The sequence below is a fragment of the Pseudomyrmex gracilis genome, unplaced genomic scaffold (assembly GCF_002006095.1).
Source record: "Pseudomyrmex gracilis isolate BER0280 unplaced genomic scaffold, ASM200609v1 scaffold_252, whole genome shotgun sequence".
In the NCBI taxonomy this organism is placed as follows: Eukaryota; Metazoa; Arthropoda; class Insecta; order Hymenoptera; family Formicidae; genus Pseudomyrmex; species Pseudomyrmex gracilis.
This window is the reverse complement of record NW_018020836.1, coordinates 103313-125285: the sequence shown is the minus strand read 5'-3', so window position 1 is coordinate 125285 and position 21973 is coordinate 103313. Positions and strand designations below refer to the sequence as shown.

The window sequence follows — 21973 nt, the reverse complement described above, 5'->3', positions numbered from 1 at the left end:
TGATCGACGTGGTCTTCTCAAAAAATTGATTTCTCCTTGATCTCTCTCTCTCTCTCTCTCTCTCTCTCTCTCTCTCTCTCTCTCTCTCTCGAGAATCTTTTTATCTTTGGGAGCGAGATCGAGAATTATAAAATATATAGGAAAAAAAAAATCAGCCGCGCTGCATTTCCGCACATCTTCCGCACGTCGCGAGCGCTTCTCTCCCGCGCGTTTCTCCCGCGCGAGTCCACGGTGGAGTCCTTCTCCCAGAAGGAAATATCCGGTTCTCTGTCGTTCTCCAGACGAGGGTGGTTTACTGTCGGACAACGGCAGCGGTGCGGACGTCGTCGAGAATGACGACGCGATGGTCGCGGCCGCGGGCGAGGGCGCCTGCGTGAACGATCGCATTCTCCACTATCATCACCAGCAGCAGCAACAGCAACAACGACATCGTCATCACCACCATCATCATCATCATCATCATCACCATCGCGACCAGCTGCAGCAACAGCAACAGCAACATCCGTCGGAATTGGATGATCTCCTGCAGTTTCGCGAGTCCGGAACCGCGACAGGTCAAGAGGAAATGGTGGCGCAGGAGATGGCACAGGGCTACACGCAGCTCCTGCACTCGGCGGCGGCGACGACGACGACGACGAGCCAGGAGCCGCGGGAGTTCATCTCGCTGGAGGAGCTTCAGCCGCGCCTACATCATCGGGAGCACGCCTGCATGCAGATCGCCTCGTCCGCCGCGCAGCTCTACCATCATCATCAGCAGCAGCAGCGTAACCAGCCGAACAACAGCAGCCAGCAGCAACGCCAGCATGATTACTACAATCTCCCGCCCGTGCAGGAGTAAGTTCCGCATGTGATCGTGACGTATATAGTTTTGTGACAAAACAAAAAAAGAGAGGATCGTTTTTAGTTTAATTGACTGTTGACGGATGTGTATCGCTCGTCGTAATATCGTCGTTTAGAACTAAAAAAAAAAAAAAACTTGAAAACTAGCGTTCTAGCGTCGCATATGTGTTACATGTGCATATATGTATATTACGTCATAGTTTGCATGCGCGCGTGATCGATGACAATCAAGCAAACCAACCTGTCGACGCCGCGCGTCGAATCCGCTTTGGAATTACGACCGCGCGGTTGTCAACAACCGAGTTTACCGAGTGAGGTATTACTTGAAATCACTCGGAAACTGGTTAGGTATATCGGTACGCTCACGAAACGTGCAGGATATCGCATCCGGATATTTCATTTGCGCAATTGCAAATCGGACTCGAGTCAGTCAGGTCTTAAAAAAAAAAAAAAAAAAAAAAAAAAAAAAAAAAAAGAAAATTGCGGGGGTAAAAAAAAAGTTCGCGATAGGATGTTTTTCTCAGACACAGAAACAGATCCGCGTGTAAAAAAAAAAACACGACGTGTTGTAAGATAACAAGCGCCGGTCATCGCCGGTATTCAACGGTTTCACGCTCTAACGAGTCCAAATTAACTCACACAGATCGGCGCACGGTAGTGCATTAAATCGCAAACGCGTATTAATATTTAAATGGCGTTGTTTGTGCAAGAGCACAAATATCTGATCGATAATCGCTCTCCAGTTTTCTCTTTACTTGACTCCCGTCTGTCCGATTAGTTAGCTCGAAATGATGTGAAAAGGTGCCCCTTTTGGAGACTCTCCCCCTAAGGGAGTTGTTCTCTTTTCATGTCTTTTCGGAACATTGCGGAAACACGCGCTGCATTCTCAGACATTTTGTGCGCGCGACGACGCATTGCGCAATAGATCCTTAACACCGCGATTCAGCGATAAGCGCTGGTTTTTTTACGCGTCAAGCGCGTGTTGACTAGTCGATTAGACGAATCCTCTTGAATCGACCACCTGCATAATGTTTAAACATTTTATAATTCATACGCATGCAAAATAGTTCCAGCAAATATATGATTACGTCAAATCGTGATTACAGAAAAATGTTTATTTATCGTCTTTTATCTGGGGATCGGAAATAAACGCACGCGGAATCAAGTTAATTATTTTAATAAGAGCGTGGACAGATGTTCCGAAAGTGCTTGAACAGTTTTGATCGAACACAAATCATATTTGTTACATAACTGTCTGTACGAAACAAAAGAAACGTTCAAAGACACGTAGAATGACTTGTCGGAACGAAAATTGTGTCGCGGTGTACGTCGTTTTTGGTGAAGTTTCGCAAAAAAAAAAACAGGTAAGCTTTGAAAGTTTTTTTTTTTCACGTCAAATTAATTAATTTCGGATTAAGAGGCTAATTAGCCGAGACGGAGAGAGAGAGAGAGAGAGAGAGAGAGAGAGAGAGCATCGGATATGCGCGCGAGCTTATCCACCTGTCGCATCGCGTAACATGACGTGTCGCGCGCGCGCCGTCGTGTGTTGTCGTTTGTTTGCGAAATAATTAAAATTATTGTAAATCGCTTGCGCGCGCATTACATCATATGATAAACGGAACTGTTTGTATCGCGCTGATGGTGCGAGGTAGTCGTCAGACCTTGATCTTCCGCAGTTGTTTTTTTGTTTTTAAGAAAAAAAATGCGGAGAAAATCTCTATTGAGAACGAAATGACGCGCGCGAGCGTCGCGTCTTAGAAACAAAAAAAAAATCCACTCGCATTAATCGGTCGCATATATTTTTTTGCTGTTATTTAGAGAAATGACGAGATATTCCGGAGAAATGTTGAAGATGTGAAAAAAATTAAAACCAATTTTAAAAACTTCAAAAAATACGAAAAAAATTAAAATAACAAGAAATATATAAGGCCTTACGAGCCATTCGCAGGATGTTTGAGCGGAAACTGTGCGTGTATACATATATATATATATATATACATTCCCGTATGAATTTAAGAATTGATTGAAGAAGACTCCAGTTAGAGTCGAAATATTTTGCGTATTTTTTATATTACTTATGTTAAAGCGTTAATCATTAAATCATTATATTATTATATTAATATTTTTTTTGGCTCAATATGACCTTTTTCATTTGCCAATTAAGAATTGATATTTCAATTCAAAAAACACTCACTTGTAAAAATTTACAAGTTGAATTTGTTACATGTGTATATATATATATATATATACACGTACAGTTTCCGCTCAAACATCCTGCGAATGGCTCGTAAGGCCTTATATATTTCTTGTTATTAATTTCAACGACCCTTAAGTCATAATATTGTTTAAAAATTAAAATTATCTTTAAATCTTATATCTTTAAAAATAATTTCTAAATATAGTCTCTTTAATGGAACAAGAGGAAAGTCGTGAGACATAAAAAATGTCGGAAGATGCATTTAGAGAGTTCGAAGCAGCACACGCACGATATAAAACGCGTATTTGTAGCGCGTTTAAACTTGTTAACCGCGCGATTGACGAGACAAGATAACGCGATCGAGATTTATAATCGATGTACGGTGAAAAGCCTTATGTGCGATCAAACGAGCAAGACAAATCGAGAGATTGGATCGATATCGGCTCTCTCGAAGGAGAGTAGATCGTATAAGGTCGATGACGATAGTTCAGTACTCCCGGATCTGCTATTACACATTTATCAACACACGTATGATTACTGTGCGCGCGCGTGTATAAAACGTATCACTCATATTTGTGCGATCGCGTAACTTTCCCTTGTTTCTTTAGCTCGTTGATCAATTAACTAGCGTTTTTTTTAATTCGAACATAACAATATTGCAAGTGAGACACTTGGATCGAACTCGTATTGTATTACGAAATTAGATGTGTTTTTCTTTCTCCCGATGTCAGTTGTGTGATAATTTTTTTAATGTTGTTGTTATTGTCATGTATTACAATTTAACTTGGATATATGTGTTATGACACAATGCTTCTTCAGATCAACGCGAGACGCTATAATTTGTTCTGTTGATCTGTCTTTCATACGCGTTTGCAACAATTTATAGAAGTCTGATTCGTCGATCGCAAAAACTACTTACTTTCAGAAGTTCGTGCTCCACGGTTTATTTTTGCGAGATAGGCACGGGTTCCGGGGTGGGAGAGTTAACTGCCGCCTCGGCGGGGGGTGGTGGCGAAGGTCTCGCCCCGACTCCAACCCCCGCCAGCAGCAGCAGCGCCAGCACCACCACCATCACTACCACCACCGCCGCCACCCCCAACAGCCCGAGCACGACTACCGCAACTACCACCACCACCACCACCAGCGGCACCGCCACCATCCCACAGGTTGTAACGGGGGCTGAACCGCCCCAGCACATGGAGACACCCCCGACGATGGTCCCCGACCAGCAGGCACCCGCCTCCGGCCATCATTATCACCATCATCATCATCACCATCATCATCATCGGCATCATCGTAGCACGTCCACCACTCCTAGCCATGAACCGGCAACCGACACCTCGGACGAGTTCGCGCCGGTCTCTAGAAAACGGAAGCTTTCCTGCCAGTAAGTTCATTCATTATAATATTATATGACATGTCTTAGATATCTAATGTCTGTCTGTAGATCTAGTCGTTCACACATTTGAGAAGAACTCAAGAACGAATCGATTTCAACGATCTAATTCGCGATAGATCTCCAAATCCCATCTTGTTTGCGTCATCAATGCGTTGCGTTGTTATATCGTTAACAAATCGATAATAAATTTTCACAATATTATAAAAATTTCTTTCCGTTATTTAAATAATTATTGTTTTTCGCGAGATACGTGCGTTATAACACGTAAAAACAAATGTGCGAGAGGTTTGATATATTACCGAACTGATTTGTATTTAGAATGAAGCTAAAGAGAAAATTCTATCGCAGTCTCTTGGCATTTGCATCGTTGAATAAAGCGAGCGAGAAAGGGCAGGAAGAGTGAAGATCTTGCTGGAAAATAAAATAGAGGAAATTCGCGCCACATTCGTGTAGCAGTTTTCTTTTGTCTGCCGCTCTCGAACGACGACGGGTAGAAAAGAATTCGGTGGCAACCAAACGCTTTTCCGGCTCCGCAGAACAGCTAGCGCATATATGTGTGTGTGTGTGTGTGTCTTTCGCGCACCATGTAGGTAGAAGTCGTATCGGAATATTACAAACAACCACATATTAGCGTCGTGGCGCGCGTCGCTCACACGAAACCCGTCAAATGTGTCTCCCGTAGCCAAGTCCGGAATCTCGCGAGTTGTGCAAACAGCGCCACTTGCAACTATTATCAACTTTCTTGTTTCCCTCCTCTCTCTCTCTCTCTCTCTCGCATACTTATCGATATATATCCGGTTTTGAGATGTTTCACGCGCGCGCGCCGGTTTCGGAGTAATTACTCAATCAGAGCCGACGTCGGACGTCGTCGCGTCAAAGGGTGAACTTTATAATTATTGATAGAACGGAAGATTTGCCTCTCTCTCTCCCGCGAGACCAACCACCCGATCGAAATTATCATCTTCTGTAGTACAAGCGCCGCCGTCGCCGCCGCGCGTTGCTCGTTCGAGATTTCGCTACATTTATACGCGGCTGAGGCTCTTATCAACAAAACGGCTTGTCGTTTGAAAAATCCACGCAAAATCGTCGTCGTCGTTCGCATTCCGGTTGAACTTTTTCACCGCGTGAATCTCTCTTCCGAGCCGAAAGTGAAGCGCGTGATTTTGCAACAACCGATTCGTAATCGGTTTTTACGCGACTTTATATAGACGACGGGAAAACTAAAAGGCACGATTGACGCGCCCCGAACGAGATTGAAATGCATGCGCGCAACTTTGTTTTGTTTGTTTTTTTTTTTTTTTTTTTAGTTTTTATTTCTTTACGTACGTCTCTCGCGTTTGCCGAGGTGAGCACCTCCTCTCGCGACGACAAGGGAAATTGTGTCGACGAGCGTTTTCTCCCCTCTTCCTCTTGCAGGAAACCCCACACGTGACTTTTCGAGTTCGAGATACAAAAGAGACGGAGAAGCTCTATGCGAGAGCGAAACTTAGCGAAATTCGCCGTCAAAGGGGTAACACCCGCCGCACACACACACACACCCCTCCGCAAAGGTCGCGCGTATCAAAGAAATTGTTTCTCTGTGATGTCGGGACCGAATTTGATAACCCCGCGGTGGGATTTCGCCAATTACCCTACGTAGATTATCGCGCCTGTGTGCAAATCGACCAAGTATCGCGGAAGAGGGTGAAATTGTCGTGGGACACTGTCGAACTGTGTCGGATGGAGTCGCACTTTACAGAGTCGATCAACGTAAGAGCGATCGCAAAGCGAATTTAATCACAACTATACTCGTCATTTTCACCTCGTAAGATTGTTGTAATTCCGTGATATACTTTTGCAACGCGCGTTGAAAAATATAATTGCGCAAGTTTGCTCGCGATTAATCTGACGTGTCAGTTAAACGAATCAACATGCGGTAACTTAATTTTCTCTCTTGCCAAAATGAAATAATAATAATAACAATTGTTGCAGCGTTGGGAGCGACCTCTTGGACGATCTGGGGGACGACACCAAGTCCGTTCGCACAAATGACGACAGTAAAAAGTAAGTAAGAAAAATCGCAAACGCGCGTTTTTCGAATAAAATAAGTCATAGATCGAAAATACGATTTTCCAAGACCGCGTCGCGCGATTCAATCGATCTCTGCGCCGCTAACGCAACATCAGTCAGCGATTACGTAGTATTATGTCAGATATTGCCAAGGTGAGTGCCACCTTGACCTATCTCGATTCTTTGCTCTGGCTTCATCAGCGACGTCACTAATCCAATGTATTATACTTTCCGCTGTGTGTGCGACGCGCGTGGCGGTCGCGAGATTGCGCGCGTAAGAGTTGTGTTTGTTACGTCACGCGCATTTAGAGCATATTTCGCGTCGCGCGATTCTCAAGAAATTTGTTAATAAATATCAAGAAATAAAGCGCGAATCGATATTTGTTTTTTTTTTACATGTTTCTCTCCTTTTGTACATACATACGTGTTAATTTAAAAACATTTTAAAGAGTTTAGTAAAATAATTAATAATCAATTAACAAAGAGATTTGGTAATTAAGTAAAAAATTGTATAAAAAATTGAAAATTAACATTCGAAGATGTTTTTTCGCGGTTTGAACCGCGGTTAATGTTATTTTTTTATACCGACGCGAACATTTCAGCTCACTTCGTCAGGGTTTCAAGAGCAGCCTGTATCAGACGGTATAAAACCAGACCACTAACGCGGTTTCAAACCCGACAAACATCTTCGAATGTTAATACAACACACCGCGAAAGCATCAAATATCAAAACTTGAAAATTGTTGTTTTGAAACAACTGATGAAATAATAATCGAATGTAATTAAACATAATAACTGATTAATTTTTTTTTTTTTTATTGGCAAAACTGTGTTTCTATCGTACACGGTTATAATATGTACAATATGTATGCATAACTTTGTAACACTCGTTAATTATACACGTTTCGCAGACTCGTTGAGGCCAAACGTAGAAAAATAGCAGCGGATATTACGATAAACTGTTACGATATGGATACACGTGCATGGATCAAATATAATTATGGTACAACATATAGTCCGTCACATACACACACACACACACACAGAGAGAGAGAGAGAGAGAGAGAGAGAGAGAGAGAGAGAGAGAGAGAGAGAGAGAGAGAGAGAGAGAGAGAATCGGGCGAAACTTGTTTTCTACGGCGCAACAATTTCCGCCGTGCAATTTATTCCCCGCGTGCGACATGAATGCGAATTCTTGTGAGACAGATCAGTGGCCTCCCGTTCTGAAAAGAGCATCGGCTTGAATCGCCCTCTCCCCTCTCTGACAATTGACACACTGTCGCCGATTGTCGCATAACGGAAGCGTAACATCGTCTCGAATCCGCTCGCTCGCTCACAGAGCGCGCGATGAGAAAAACACTCTCCGCGTCGAGTCTAATTAATAATCAGCATTGATTCAAGCGTCACGGCGCGTGGATCGAATCTGGAATAAAATTAAAAAAAAGAATCGCTGAGTGAGTACGGCAGGGAGTATGTTACTAGTGTCGCTACGCGTCGTTCGGTAACTTGGCCACATTCCCGATCCTGTTTCTTGCTTACACCGGGACGCCACGGTGCGAGACGACACGTGACTTTCAATTCCTCGAACTTTTATCCGAAGAGGAGAAGATAGAAACGGGAGTGATGAATAACAAAATTCGACACCGTGCAGCGACATCGCGACCTGAACCCATTTTACACGTTTTGTTTTTAATAAACAATCATAGCGCAAAATATACGGACGGCTTATCTCATTTGGCGTAAAAATAAATCTCTAACAACGTGTTTTTAATAATGACTCGACACTTTGTGATTAATCGAGAAATTAGGCGGTGAGATACTTACAGTCTCCGTTTTTATATTTTCAGACAGAATCACAGCGAGATCGAGAAACGCAGGAGGGACAAAATGAACACGTACATCACCGAGCTGTCGGCGATGGTGCCGATGTGCCACGCTATGTCGCGGAAGCTGGACAAGCTGACCGTGCTGCGTATGGCGGTGCAGCATCTCAAGACCATCCTCGGCGCGGTTACCTCGTACACGGAAGGTCACTACAAACCCGCGTTTCTCAGCGATCAGGAACTCAAGACGCTCATACTTCAAGTGAGTTCAGCTCGTGCACTCGCGTAATTTATAACAAAAAAAAAAAAAAAAACGTAACTGTGTTTGTTTTGAGATTGTCGTAATATAAAAATATAATCGAAGAAGAAAGTAAAATAAATAATAATTACGTTCTTTTTATCTTGCGCGCATCGGACATTTACTTTGAAAAATTCACGTTTTTCTATACTTTTTTTTATCATAAAAATTTTATTTAAAACAAAAATTTCTCCGTATAAAAATCATCAGTTGAGTTTTTTTTATTTCCGTCGAACGCGACCGTCCGACCGGACTGTCTGATGTCGCGTGAAGAAATCGATAAGTTCGATTTGCTTATTAATTTATTTTTGTCGCGTACGTCAGTTTTAGTCCTGGGAGAGCGAATTCGAGTTATGCGACAATGATATGCGGCAAATCGAGCAAGTGGAACGATCACGAGACCGGAGTTAGTTCATTAAACTGTGGAATTACGTCTCGTTGTATCGTTTGACTTGAAATTCATTTACAATGTGGATTTTTGCGCGGTTCACAAGAGGCCGCGCGTTGGTGCCGCGCTTTTGTAATCCTTTCGCACGCGAGAGATATCTCTGGAGCGCGGAGCGAAACCGGCGCGGGTATAAACTCCCTTTCTCCCGCCACAGATTTTTTATTTTTTTATTTTTTTTTTTTATTTGATCTCTCTCGGAGACTCGGTCTCGTGCCGGCGAAAGGAAAGGTCTGAGGCATGTAGATTTATAGTATATATTCGCGCTATAATGATATCCCAGGTGCTCCCAATTCACCTACGCCTGTAATTCCGAGCCAATTTGGTCTGGGAAAATTTCCAGCTGAGAAACGGGGAACACACGCGTCAACAGGCAAAGTGGTTTTTTTTTTTTTATCTGTTACAGGCCTCTCGATTTAATTTGAAACAACAAGTGAACTTGTGTTTAGATGATCGGGCGACTGAAAAAAATTACGAATTTGCAAACTTTATACCTAATTTGCTACCGAATGTTTGTAAGAAAGGTGACTTCGGTGACGAGTCGAATTATTTTCGGTTTTGTCAACTCGCGATTAGAGAAACAAACGAATATAGAAATTGAAATTCATATCCTGAAAATATGCGCGTGTCAATCTCGTCTTCCCGAGAAAAGTCGAGACGTTCATCAGATGCTCTCCTTATAGCGACCGATATCGCGTTCACCTCGTTCGAGAGACTTGCCTCAAGACTTTTCGTTCGCTCTCAGCGCGCGTTCGAACGTCGCTCGGTGTTGCCGTACGCGCAGATATTTCTCATTGTCATGTGTTGCCGCGCGCAACACGCGCGTTTATCTTTTATCGGGAGGAGGGAGGGGGGAGGGGAGGAGGTGCTTTCCCGCACCCGCCCGTAAGAAAATATCCGCGAGTGAATGACCACACCCGGCATACCAAGTCGGGATCGGCTCTGCCGCGCGCGGCTCTAAACGCGGTATAATTGCGGCATATAAAGCTCCCTATTGTGAATCGGTAACGTTTTATTGCTCTCAAGATCCCGGTCCCGCGACTGTGTCGGCTGACAGAAATAATAACGCTTGTGTTTCGCGCTCGCGGGGAACGAAAAAAATTCGACGATTTTGTCGCGATCTCATTAAAAAAGTCATTAGAGGCGCTTGGGTTCGCAATAACGGAGCAATTACATTTGTCGCGCGCATTATTCGCGCGAATATAACGCGTGTCGCGTTATATACGTAGTATATGCAAGATTTGTTGCGTTTCGAATGCGGTCGCGAATAATAATAATAAACACGCGGGACGAAAAACAAATCAATCCGACTTTACGACGGTTCTCGACGCGGCATCGTCTCGTTAAAAAACCGCGCCGCTAAATCTTCTCGGGAAAATTTAATACCTTATATGTTTCACATAAAAATAGTTTTTTTTTCAAACGCGGTGTGTATCGCGCGTCAATTTCCGGCGCGAAAACACGTAACTTGCGTTTTTGTTTTCAAACGTTACGAGAAAACCGATTGATAAGTATCCGAAACGTAGATAGAAGCCTAGCCTAGACGTGCGTCGTTTCGGATACTTATCAATCGTCTCACGTATAGCAAAGCACGAGAGATACCGAACGCGAATTATACAAATTGATTCACAATGAAAATTGACACACAATTCGCACACATTGGTAGAAGTAATACGCGCACAGTTTGTGATCTCGCACGCAATTTTCTCTTCTCAGATGATGAACGAATTCGACACAAAAGAGATGCGAGATCGCTTCGCGCGCGGTCGCAATTATAATATTTAATCTCTGCAGCGTAACGGAAAGCAGCTTGTCTTGTTTCAGGCCGCGGAGGGCTTTGTATTCGTAGTTGGCTGCGATCGTGGGAGAATACTCTACGTGTCCGAGTCCGTTTTGCAAACACTCAATTATTCTCAGGTATTGAAAACTAGACAGGTATAAAAAAAAAAAAAAACAACGGCCAGTGTCTGCTTTTATATCTCATATATAAATTTGCACTTCTCTCTCATTTGTTACGCGAAAGATCGCGTTCAGAAGCGAATTCACACGTGTGATTCTTCGCGTCTTTGACCTTTAGAAGACCGCAGTGGCCACTATAGTGGCCAGAAAAATAGGTAACTATTTAATGTGCATATAAAAATATATAATAGGTGTATATGCATATATATGTTAATGTATATATGCTTGAGAAGCATGTATTTATATGCGTAACACCTTTTGTTTCGAAAATTTTCATATAAAAGAAACATTACCATAAATTCCTACGCACAAAATATAAATTTATTTATTTTATAATTTTATTTTTATTAAAATATATTTATTTACAATTTTATTTTTCCATTTCAAAACAATAAATAGCAAAATTTAAAAAAATACAAAAAAATAAAAAAACAATGCAAAAATAAATTTATAAAAGAAAAAAATTAAAAACTACAAAAATAACAAAACAGTTTTTAAACAAAAAAGAAGCTACATAACTTTCTACGTCCACGCCGTTAGCTCTGGGTAACGCCGAAGGAAAGTTTTTATGTACGAATGTAACTCATTTAGGTTGGCAACACTGTTCCTGTGTAAAATTTTGATAATCTGACATTGGAATCGTACTTAGCGATATGAAAAACCCTTAAAACCACTAAAATTCAAATTTTGAAAATTTTCAACATCGGCCATACGTTTAAGAGTACCGCTCTGGCCACTACCAGTGACCAGCAACAAACTCGGAAACTTTGCGCTACACGTAGGTTCTATATATGCATACATTTGTCGTTAAAAAAAAAATCAACATTTTAAAGGAAAACTGCCGGTCTTCTAAAAGTTAACGGCTAATTAATCAACACGTCAGTAATCTACCGTAATCTACGCTCGGATATAATTGTCACGATATTTTTTTCATTTTATTGATTGTAAATTTATCTCCCGAAATGTTTGTTAAATGTCTATATGACGTTCGATTATGTCAACGCGCGCGCGCGCGACTGCCATTGCGCAATAACAGTCTAATTTGCAATCTTGTTAGCGTTCTTTTGTTCTTGAATAATTTTATTCTTGAATAATTTTTCATCGTAAAGTAACTATATTTGCAAAAATTGAATGAAAAAAAACTGCTGAGTAAAGTAAATACGGCAGTTTCTCTCGTTGGAGAAACAAAATCTACCTCGTTAAGAGAGAGCATCTCTGATCTGCGGCGAAAAACGATCGGTAAAAATAAAATTTGACAGTCGAATTTATGTGAAAAATTAATAATTGCAAATCAAGATAACGGTGTATAACAACTCTTTTTGAAGAGAAATTAGACTGAATTGATTCGGATTGATTGTAGCCCCGTTAGTACGTGTCCCACGTTTAGTCTTTTTATTTCTATTGGGGGAGAGGAGAGGCGCGCAAACACACACTCTGTGTCGTATCGAGTATGTTAATGCCGTTGCAGGGTGACCTGTTGGGTCAGAGTTGGTTCGACATCTTGCATCCCAAGGATGTCGCCAAGGTGAAGGAGCAGCTCTCGTCCTCCGATCTCAGTCCGCGAGAGCGGCTGATCGACGCGAAAAGTAAGTAAAACGTTAAAAAAAAAAAAATACATGTTGTATTTTCACATAGCGCCGCCGTTTCTCCACGTTCAAATCACAAATCCCGCACGGATAGTTTCTTACAGAGGAGTTACTTCCCACTTTCGAAGCCATTAATTATAATAGCCGTCTTTCGAGACGTTGCCTCACGACGACGCCGACGATCACGAGGGCGTCGATCATCTTCGCGCGAGCGCAAATTATATTTTACATTCCTCGGCGCGCATCTCTCTTTCCACCTTCACTCGATAAATGTCAGTCGCTCGGCAGCATTTGTTGCTCGCGCGCGCGCACAAGCTTATCTCTTCGTCGATATAAACATCTTTTCGAATTAGCCTGGTCGCGAACACACGGGAAGAAACCCGCATATGTTACGAAAGCTTCGCGCCGGCTGGTCGAACGAGGGAAGAAAACCCGAACCGGGTCTGATATGTCAGGATTCCTCGGACGCGTCGCGCGAAGTATTCGCGAGATTAAGATTAAAATGTTTAAAAACGCCTCAGGTGTGAGATTGCGACATCGCAACGCCGTGTCGTTATTTTCACGTTTTTACGACGAGAAGAGAGACGTTTGATGAAATGTAGAAAGGAAAACGAACAAAGTGCGGTGCGGAGAGAATTGGATTGGAATCGAAGAACGGTTGGACTCCCGTCTCTGTCATCGTGATATTATTTCCAGCCATGTTGCCGATGAAAACCGACGTACCCCAGGGTGTGTCACGACTCTGCCCCGGCGCGCGAAGGTCTTTCTTCTGTCGAATGAAACGCAAAGTCGACGGAGTTCTTTGCGGCGAGATGCAGGTGAAAGAGGAAGCGGACGCCACTACCGGCTGCCACAGGCGGAAGAAGCAGCAAAACGTAGGTGAGTAGGAAAATTTATCAGAATTTCTCGATAATCAATCTCAAGAGAGAGAAAGCAAGATTGATGAGAGAAATCGAACCTCCGTCGTCATTGCGTCAAAAAAAAAAAAAAATCCAACTGTAAGATCAATATTTTTCGAAAAAGAGAGACAACCTCTCTTAGAATTTTGTTTAATTTTTTTATTTCGCCAGACTCATTTTAAATCGCATCCTCGGATGCGTGATTTCGATCGTATTTTTATCGGCCTCATATTTTTTACGAAGGGAGAAAGAGAGAATTTCGCACTTTTGTGCGCGCGATCGTCTTCCTCAATGACGACGGAATTCGAATTTTCTTTGAAGAAGAAGCGAGGCTTCCGCTTCGTAATGCGGAAATACATCGAGGTATATTCTCGAGTATTTGAAAAATAGACGTGTCTTTCGGACACCGAGAGATCGTTGCACGCACGATCGAAGACGCGGTATGAGAGTTTTGCCGCGTGGCTCGTCACAGGTGAAAAGTGGAGGCTGCAGTGCCGAGGACAGAAAACGACCGGTGTGTGAAAGGAGATATCGCGCGACTATCGATATCCTCATCGTCAAATATCTCGCCAGCAATCACAGAGTCTCGACTATCTTTTGGTGTTTTTCTTTTTTTTTTTGCTATTTCGAAACATATAGCGAACCGTGTGTGCACGGTAAAAAGATATATATATAACGTTAGTTTGTAGATATTTATAAAAATTGCGAATTCAAACCCGACGAGAGAACCTGCGCATTTTCCTCCGGTGTGTGTGTTTCAGATTGGAAATACTGCGTGATTCAATGCACCGGTTATCTGAAGTCCTGGGCGCCCGCGAAGATCGGCGTCGAGGAGCAGGAGGGCGAGGCCGACGGCGAGGCCTGCAATCTGTCCTGCTTGGTCGCGGTCGGCCGAATTCAAACGGCGATATCGACTGCCGCTTTATCATCGAGAAAGCCCCAGTTGCGGCCAATACAATTCATCTCGCGACACGCGATGGACGGCAAATTTCTCTTCGCGGACCAAAGGTCGGTATATTATATCGCGTCGCGACACGTCGTTACATTTGACGTTTTTTTTTTTAACGGAGATTCGGGGTTTTTGAAACGCTCGTTTTTTTACACCCGCAAACTTTTATACGCGCGCGGATTTGATGTCGGACTTGGACTCTTGATTCTTGAGAGGGATGATCTTTCTCTCGTCGTTTAGAGCTACTCCAGTATTGGGCTTTCTACCTCAGGAACTGCTGGGCACCAGTATGTACGAATACTATCATCACGACGACATCCCTCGTCTGGCGGAGTCCCACAAAGCGGCGTTGCAGACGTTCGAGCGCGTCACCACACAGGTAAGATGAAACACACTCGATCGCAACGCGAGCCGCCCTTCCCTCTTCCCTCCCGTTCTTCACCAGAGTGATTGTCGATATTTTTTGAAGATTTATTTGTTATTTTTATTAATTGGCCGCGCTTAAACATAATTCGTGTCTCAAACAATGTTAATCGCAGTAAGAAAAATACACCTACACGATTTGCTCTTTTGCACTATAATATCGTTTCTGCGCAGATCTACAGGTTCCGGAGCAAGAGCGGGAACTTCGTGAGGCTGCAGTCCGAATGGAAGTCCTTCAGAAACCCGTGGACCAAAGACATCGAGTACCTAATCGCCAAGAATTCCGCTATCTTGTAAGCGATGACGTTCACACACACACACACACACACGGCACATGCGCGCGCGCGCGCGATGACTATTGTGTAAAGAGCACTCTGTGACTTTTTCAGCTGCGACGCGCGTCCAGACGGAAATAACGGATCGGAGGACTCGAGCGTGCAGGGCAATTACGATTACTTCACGCAGAGTAAGTGCGATTTGAACAATTTCGCACGCTTGTTCTGTGTCTTTCCGTTTTTTTTTCTCATTCTTTTTATCCGGATCATCGGATTTTATCTTCTTGTTACTTATAAAAACTTTTTAACGAGCAAATAAATAAGTAATACCTGAAGATGGTTTTGGAACCGCGTGTTAGTGTCATTTCAGTTCACTCGGAGTTTCAAGAGAGAGTAACTTGATACTCTCGAAACTCTGATGAAGCGAATTGAATTACGACGGTATGAAGATGACTACGATAACGCGGTTCCAAAAACCCGAAAACCTCATCTTCGGATTATTATAATGCAACATATTGCGAAAACCGTCAAGTCATCAAATAAATACTTCTGTGTGATCACGAATCATTAGCGATTGAGATACCGCGCTTGATTTGCTTACGCAGTTAACGGTGGACTAGAAAGACTGATCTCAAGTCACGTGGAGGTAAGTAAGATCGGCCGGCAAATAGCGGAGGAGGTGCTAGATCTGCAGAGACGCGGAGAAGACTCCTCCTCGGGCAGCAGTCCCGGTCCGACGACGGAAGCCGGCTTGCTCAATGCCGAGGTAAATTCGCGCGCTCATCGGGACCGGAACCGACCGACGGACGTTTGTAACTTGTTTTTCTGTTTTTGTTTTTAATTGAAGTCGCAAATCACAACGACGGCGACGACGACGACGACGACGTCGCCGGAGAGAATACCTGACGTGTCCCAATCGGGTGGCATCGGCAGTGAGAACAGCAGCAGCAATCCCACGTCTACGTTCAACCACATTGTGAACAACGTGCAGCTCAGCAGCATCGCGAATGACCAAGGTCATAGCTATTACTGTCTCTAAGGAGTCGTTTCTTGGTGTGTAGTGCGATTGCCAAAATTATTCGAAAAGAGGAAAAGGGGATTTAAAGAACGCGAAGGACGTTTGTGTTTTGCTAGCTCACACACGTGTGGCTATCACACAAAACCGCTCTCGATCGGTTTGACGCGATATAATTTTTTTTTTTTGCCCGAAGAGAAGACCCGATATGGGAGAACTGTTTTCTCCGTTATTGTCTCTTCAACAGAACTTGTATTTGTTACTTGAATCTGAAAATCTTTACATCCTTGTTTCAGCTCGGCTTCGAAGGCCACTTTTATGCGATTTGTTCTGTGCTATTCATAGAACGCGAGCGAATTTGACTTATTCATTGATGATTTAATGTGATATCGATTTTTTTTTTTTTAATTATTATTATTATTACGCTGAAACCACAATCTACGTAATATGTATATGTTGTCGATGTACAGCGCGCGAGATAATATATATATATATATATCAGCGGCGCCGTCTCGATATATCCAGCGACAATCACGCACAACGTAACATTCACCTCCTTTCAGGAGCGTCACCAGACGAGGACGTGATGGACATGATCGGCAGCTCCGCGATTAACGAGTCGCCGAATCCGATCCCGTCCGACGGCAATGACGAGGCAGCGATGGCTGTCATCATGAGCCTGCTGGAGGCTGACGCGGGTCTGGGCGGACCCGTGGATTTTTCCGGACTGCCGTGGCCGTTACCGTAGCAGCATCTTTTTTTGTCCGCGATGTGCGATTGTTTTGTCGCTCACAAAGAACAGTTCAAAATACACACGTGGTGCTGAAATGGTGCTCTTGAGAAACAAGACTTTGTTAAGAATCGAACGAGAACTCTCTGCGTAGGGGTTTCGCAAACGGAATTATACGCGGTCGAACTTTAACTCTATCGATTGTTTTTTTTTTTTTTTTTTTTTTTTTTTTTTTTTCCAATAGAATTCTGTGGATTTAGAGAATCATTTTATATATGTATGTTTAATTGTCTGTTGTTGTTAAAAAAAAAAAAGAGAAAGAAACACGCGCCTGTGACGAATTCTCGCAGTGATAAAAGTGGTGCGGACAATATGACAGTGACAAATTACGTTGTATGTGTAAATATTACGTTATACATGTATAGATATGTGCGATATAACATGTACATGTGGATGTGTGTGGGTGTGTGTGTGCGTGCGCGCGCATTTATATGTAGTTAAACTCTCAAAATGTCTGTGGCAGAAGTTGTGTGTGAGAAAACGTTTGCATTTCACACAACGGCGGTTGCGCCCATGTCTAACAGAGCGAGAATGACGTGTATCTCGAAAATGAAAAACTGTCGACCGCGCCAGTGAGTATTTGTCCACTTCGAGAAGAGAAGACTCTAGGTGTTGTTCACGTGTTGTTCGAATTAAAGAAGACATGTTCTTCAGTTTACAAACTTCAAAAAACTCGATTTTTTGTCAATTTTTGCGATTCCACAAACAGAATAATTGTTCTCTTCCCGCGGCTATTAAAGTAAAACCAGCGACTCTCTTGTATAAACTTCTTTTTGAAATTTGTTTCTTAAATACAACAGCTACCAAACAACACAACCGTTAGTTACCAACAACAAAGTACATACAAGAATAAAAAAATGACAAGTGACAAACGCTCTCGAAACTCTCGAATCTTTTGTTTGTAAAAATTTGTTCTCGAAAGAGAGCGAGATAAATCATGTGCAAATGTTTTCAATTTATTATTTATTACCATTTTCCTTCTTAGGATATTGGTCGAATTACATAATCCAGTCGTTTCCGGTCCAGCAATCTTTTCTCCGTAGATTTTTTTTTATTTCAACCGTTCTGTATCGCATATCGCAAAAATCATATCGTATAATATTTTACGTATTTGCTGGAAACGCAAAGTGAAACGTGACAAAAAGCTAATGTATAAAAATGACACGATTTGCTTTATTTATTATTCAATATTTACAAACATGCGACAAGTGTTTAAACAAAACATCTCGATACATCGATCATTTCTCTCGGTACGAATCAAAATAATTTCAGTTGGCAAAATCTCGCAATGTGCACCAATGACAAAACAATTGTCAGATAATACAATACATATATATATATATATATATATATATATATATATATTTATATTGTATTATCTGACATATATATCGTATACTCGCGGATATGAGCTATTGATGTACAAATCACTTTGGATATTAATATCCGCCAAGTACAAACTCGTTGTTATAAGTGTGTTCAATTAATTACTCATCGTGTAATCGACATGCTTGAACTCACCAGGCACATTATAGACGCTTGTATCTCGCTAAAAATGTCCGATTAGACGGATAACAAAAGCTAAAACCAGAAAATCGTCAATTTTTGTAGACAAAAGTGATCGAGACGATAACACAGCTTTTTCCGAAAAAAAAAAAAAGTTTCAGAGCTTTAAGTGTCTAAGAGACCGACTCGCGGACTACGACGTGTGTACGTTAAGATAATTTGTACGTATCAATAAAACTGTTTTTATGTTTCGTATTATATAATTTTTTGTCTTCTCTGAACAAAAAAAAAAACACACACAAACGCGCAATCCGAGCCTCTTCGAGCTACATACGTCAACATCATCATTTTTGTTTCATCCATGAGATATGATAAAAAAAAAAAAAAAACAAGAAAAAACCAGTAAATGTATAAATGACATGATGTAGGTGATACACACTGCTGTATAATCTAATTGTTCGATATTAAAATTAAGTGAAAAACCTACACTAGGTTCAGTCCTTTATCGTTTTTGTTTTTCGCCATTTGTCTTTTCTCCGTTGAAAAGAATATTTATATCGGAGAGACGCGTGATAGCGCGTCAAATATACATATTTATTTTAAATTGTATAAGATATTATATACATACATATATATATATTTGTAGGTAATTCGTTTGTAAAAATAATTTCTTAAAAATTAATTCTTCCCACATCTGTTTTTTTTTTTTCTATCTTACACAATAACGATTCGCAATTGTCTCCCAAATGTGGTCAATTCTCTGTTCTACTTATTTTTGATTCAACTAGAAATTCAATCAGAATGAACGCACGAACTCTAACTCGAGGAACTTTACCTTTTTTTGCTTCGATTTTGAGAAAAGTGGATATATACAATTTGGAAAAGGAAAGAGAACGTCTTTTTTTTTCTTGGTCTTTAGTTTGCACGTAGTATGACGCTAAGTTTCGGGACGGGAGGTTGAGAGAAAGTGCGATACAGAGTGAACAAACGTACACGGGGGGAAGTGGAATGAGAGGGATGACACATGTAATTTGTTCAAATTTGAAACTTGAAATCCGTGAAAAAAAAAGACCGGAGGAATATAAAAAGCACATCTTTTGCTCTTTGAACTTTTAAAAAATAAATTAAAAAAAGAGTAATAAAAGGTTTTTATAATAAAACTGTGTTTTATTATAAAAATTGTGTCATTTATTTATTTTTTTTTTTTTCAATTTTCTACCTCACTGAACTTTTCCTGTTTAATCTTCACATTGTTAATCTCGCTACTAGAGTGCTCGGATTTTACAGTACTTTTGCTCTCGTCTTCAAAAACGTTCTCATCGAATTTACGATTCCGTTTTTGTTTCTTTTGCTGATTGTCTCGCTCGGGAAGAACTTTGTTGTTGGTGAACTCGGATTTTAGAATACTTTCACTTTTGTCTTCAAAGACATCCTCGTCGGAATTTCTTTTCTGTTTCTTTCGATGACCGTCTCGCTCTCCGTTGAGACGAACTTTGTCGTGCTCGGATTTTACAATATTTTTTTCACTTTTGTCTTCATTAACATCCTCGTCGTCGGATTTGAGACTCCTTTTCCGTTTCTTTCGCTCTTTGTCGGTAAGAGCCTCGTCGTGCTCGGATTTTACAGTACGTTCACTTTCATCCTCACATACGTCTTTGTTAGATTTATGATTTTTTTTCCGTTTCTTTCGCTCTTTGTCGGTAAGAGCCTCGTCGTGCTCAGATTTTACAGTACGTTCACTTTCATCCTCACATACGTCTTCGTTAGATTTATGATTTTTTTTCCGTTTCTTTCGCCGACCGTCTCGCTCTCTGTCGGAAAGAGCTTCGTGATCGGATTTTACAATACGTTCACTTTCGTCCTCACAGTTATCTTCGTCGGATCTATGACTCCTTTTCCGTTTCCTTGGCTGACTGTCACGCTCTTCGTCGAGATGAAATTTGTCGCGCTCGGATTTTAAAGTATTTTTACTTTGGTCTTTGAAGACGTCCTCGTTGGATTTGCGACTTTTCTCGTGTTTCTTTTGCTCCCCGTCAGAAAGAGATTCGTCGTGCTCAAATTTTACAATACCTTCGTTTTTATCTTTAATAACGTCTTCGTCGGACTTACGACGCTTCTTTTTCTTCCGCGAACTATATCGCTCTCTGTCGGAAAGAACTTCGTCCTCCGTTGGAGAGGACATCTTTTCAACTTTGATTTTTACGTTGGCTACTTCCTCCACTTCAACATTTGCATCGTTCATTGTATTGTAATTTTCAACAACATAATCATTGATATTTATCTTGCGCTCTTGCGGCCAATCGAACTGTGACGTGGACTCCGAATTGTTTTCAATCCCGTTACTCATCTCATAAACATTATTGATGTTTATTCTGCATCCTTGCGAATAGTCAGACTGTAAAGTGGCGCAAATGAAAGGAGGTCTGCACATGTAATCTATATGATTTATACAACATCTAACTTCCTGACCAACTTCTATCAAGTCGCCCAACCATTCATCGGCATCGTCTGGTTTTGGTACAGATATTGTATACATTTTATTCACCAAAACAACAATATAATCCAGTCCCTTCTTGTTCACTGTGCCTGTAAATTTTTAACAAGTATCGTAATTATGTTCAAAAACATCAAGTTGCAACAAATAATACCGCTACTAAATACAACAAAGAATAATCAGAATCACCTTTCACATAGGATCCCACCAATGGACGAAACAGATAAAACTCTGTGTCAACGTCAATGTGAACAAAGGGAGAGTCAAAACGTACTTCTGTAAGATTACTGATCAGTTTTGGATTTTTATACGTCAACACAAATCCTTTCAATCTAGAAACAATGAATTGTCACATTTTTATAATTCTCCACCATCAAATTGTCTGGCTGGTAAATATATTATATCATTATCATATACATCAGTCACAAAACAGTGGAACATGTATATACTAATATGTTTAAATTTTCTACACCATATTTTCTCTCTTTGTAAANAGAAAAACAAACAGAAAATAAAATATAAAATACAACTATAAAATATGTTATAGACAACTGTGTCAGCTGTAATACATACTCTCTGTCGTAGGTGTGTAACAACGAATTTAAAATCTGATTCACACCCTGTTGGATGTTGTTTAAGTGGTAAGGATGTAGGGCTATATGCTTTGTCATTCTCACAAAATGCACGTGAGAATCTTCGTCCTCCAAAAGTCCGGTAAGCTCCAAACCCGACCACGGTATTGTCTGATTCGTTTGAGNCTTCATTTCTCTTCTCAAAAAAATAATTCGCACATTGATTGCACATGTAAACGAAGAATTTAGGGTTAGGTAAGGTTATATCAGGTTATATTGCACGCGACAAAGATATATACCAGAGGAAAGACTGAGAGCGGCTCTGGTTTATAGCTGTTATCGCTGTTCGCCAGCGCTATGTTCACAATTAGGTCTGTTCTTTTTACCTGAACTGGCTGCACTAGTTCAGAGTTTATCTTTTTCACTCGACATTGGGAAAAAGAAAGATGAACTC

The 21973-nt window shown here is 41.4% G+C and overlaps 2 protein-coding genes across 2 annotated transcripts; one reads left to right on the top strand and one right to left on the bottom strand.

Annotated features, from left to right (window-relative positions):
- Nucleotides 1–376: 376 nt before the first annotated feature.
- Nucleotides 377–17116, top strand: LOC109859272 (aryl hydrocarbon receptor nuclear translocator-like protein 1). Its single transcript, XM_020437363.1, has 14 exons — nucleotides 377–834; nucleotides 3963–4424; nucleotides 6408–6479; nucleotides 8333–8570; nucleotides 10861–10968; nucleotides 12479–12596; nucleotides 13293–13475; nucleotides 14257–14503; nucleotides 14685–14823; nucleotides 15042–15160; nucleotides 15257–15333; nucleotides 15748–15908; nucleotides 15990–16158; nucleotides 16721–17116. The coding sequence occupies exons 1-14, from the start codon at nucleotides 566–568 to the stop codon at nucleotides 16903–16905; spliced, it is 2547 nt and encodes an 848-aa protein (XP_020292952.1). The 5' UTR covers nucleotides 377–565; the 3' UTR covers nucleotides 16906–17116.
- A 1419-nt stretch (nucleotides 17117–18535) lies between these two features.
- LOC109859260 (DNA-directed RNA polymerase I subunit RPA43-like) lies at nucleotides 18536–21849 on the bottom strand. The gene is made up of 3 exons (XM_020437324.1): nucleotides 21521–21849; nucleotides 21137–21279; nucleotides 18536–21039 (listed from the first exon to the last, which is right to left on the bottom strand). Exons 1-3 carry the CDS (start codon nucleotides 21709–21711, stop codon nucleotides 19661–19663), a joined length of 1713 nt encoding a protein of 570 aa, XP_020292913.1. The 5' UTR covers nucleotides 21712–21849; the 3' UTR covers nucleotides 18536–19660.
- Nucleotides 21850–21973: the final 124 nt, after the last annotated feature.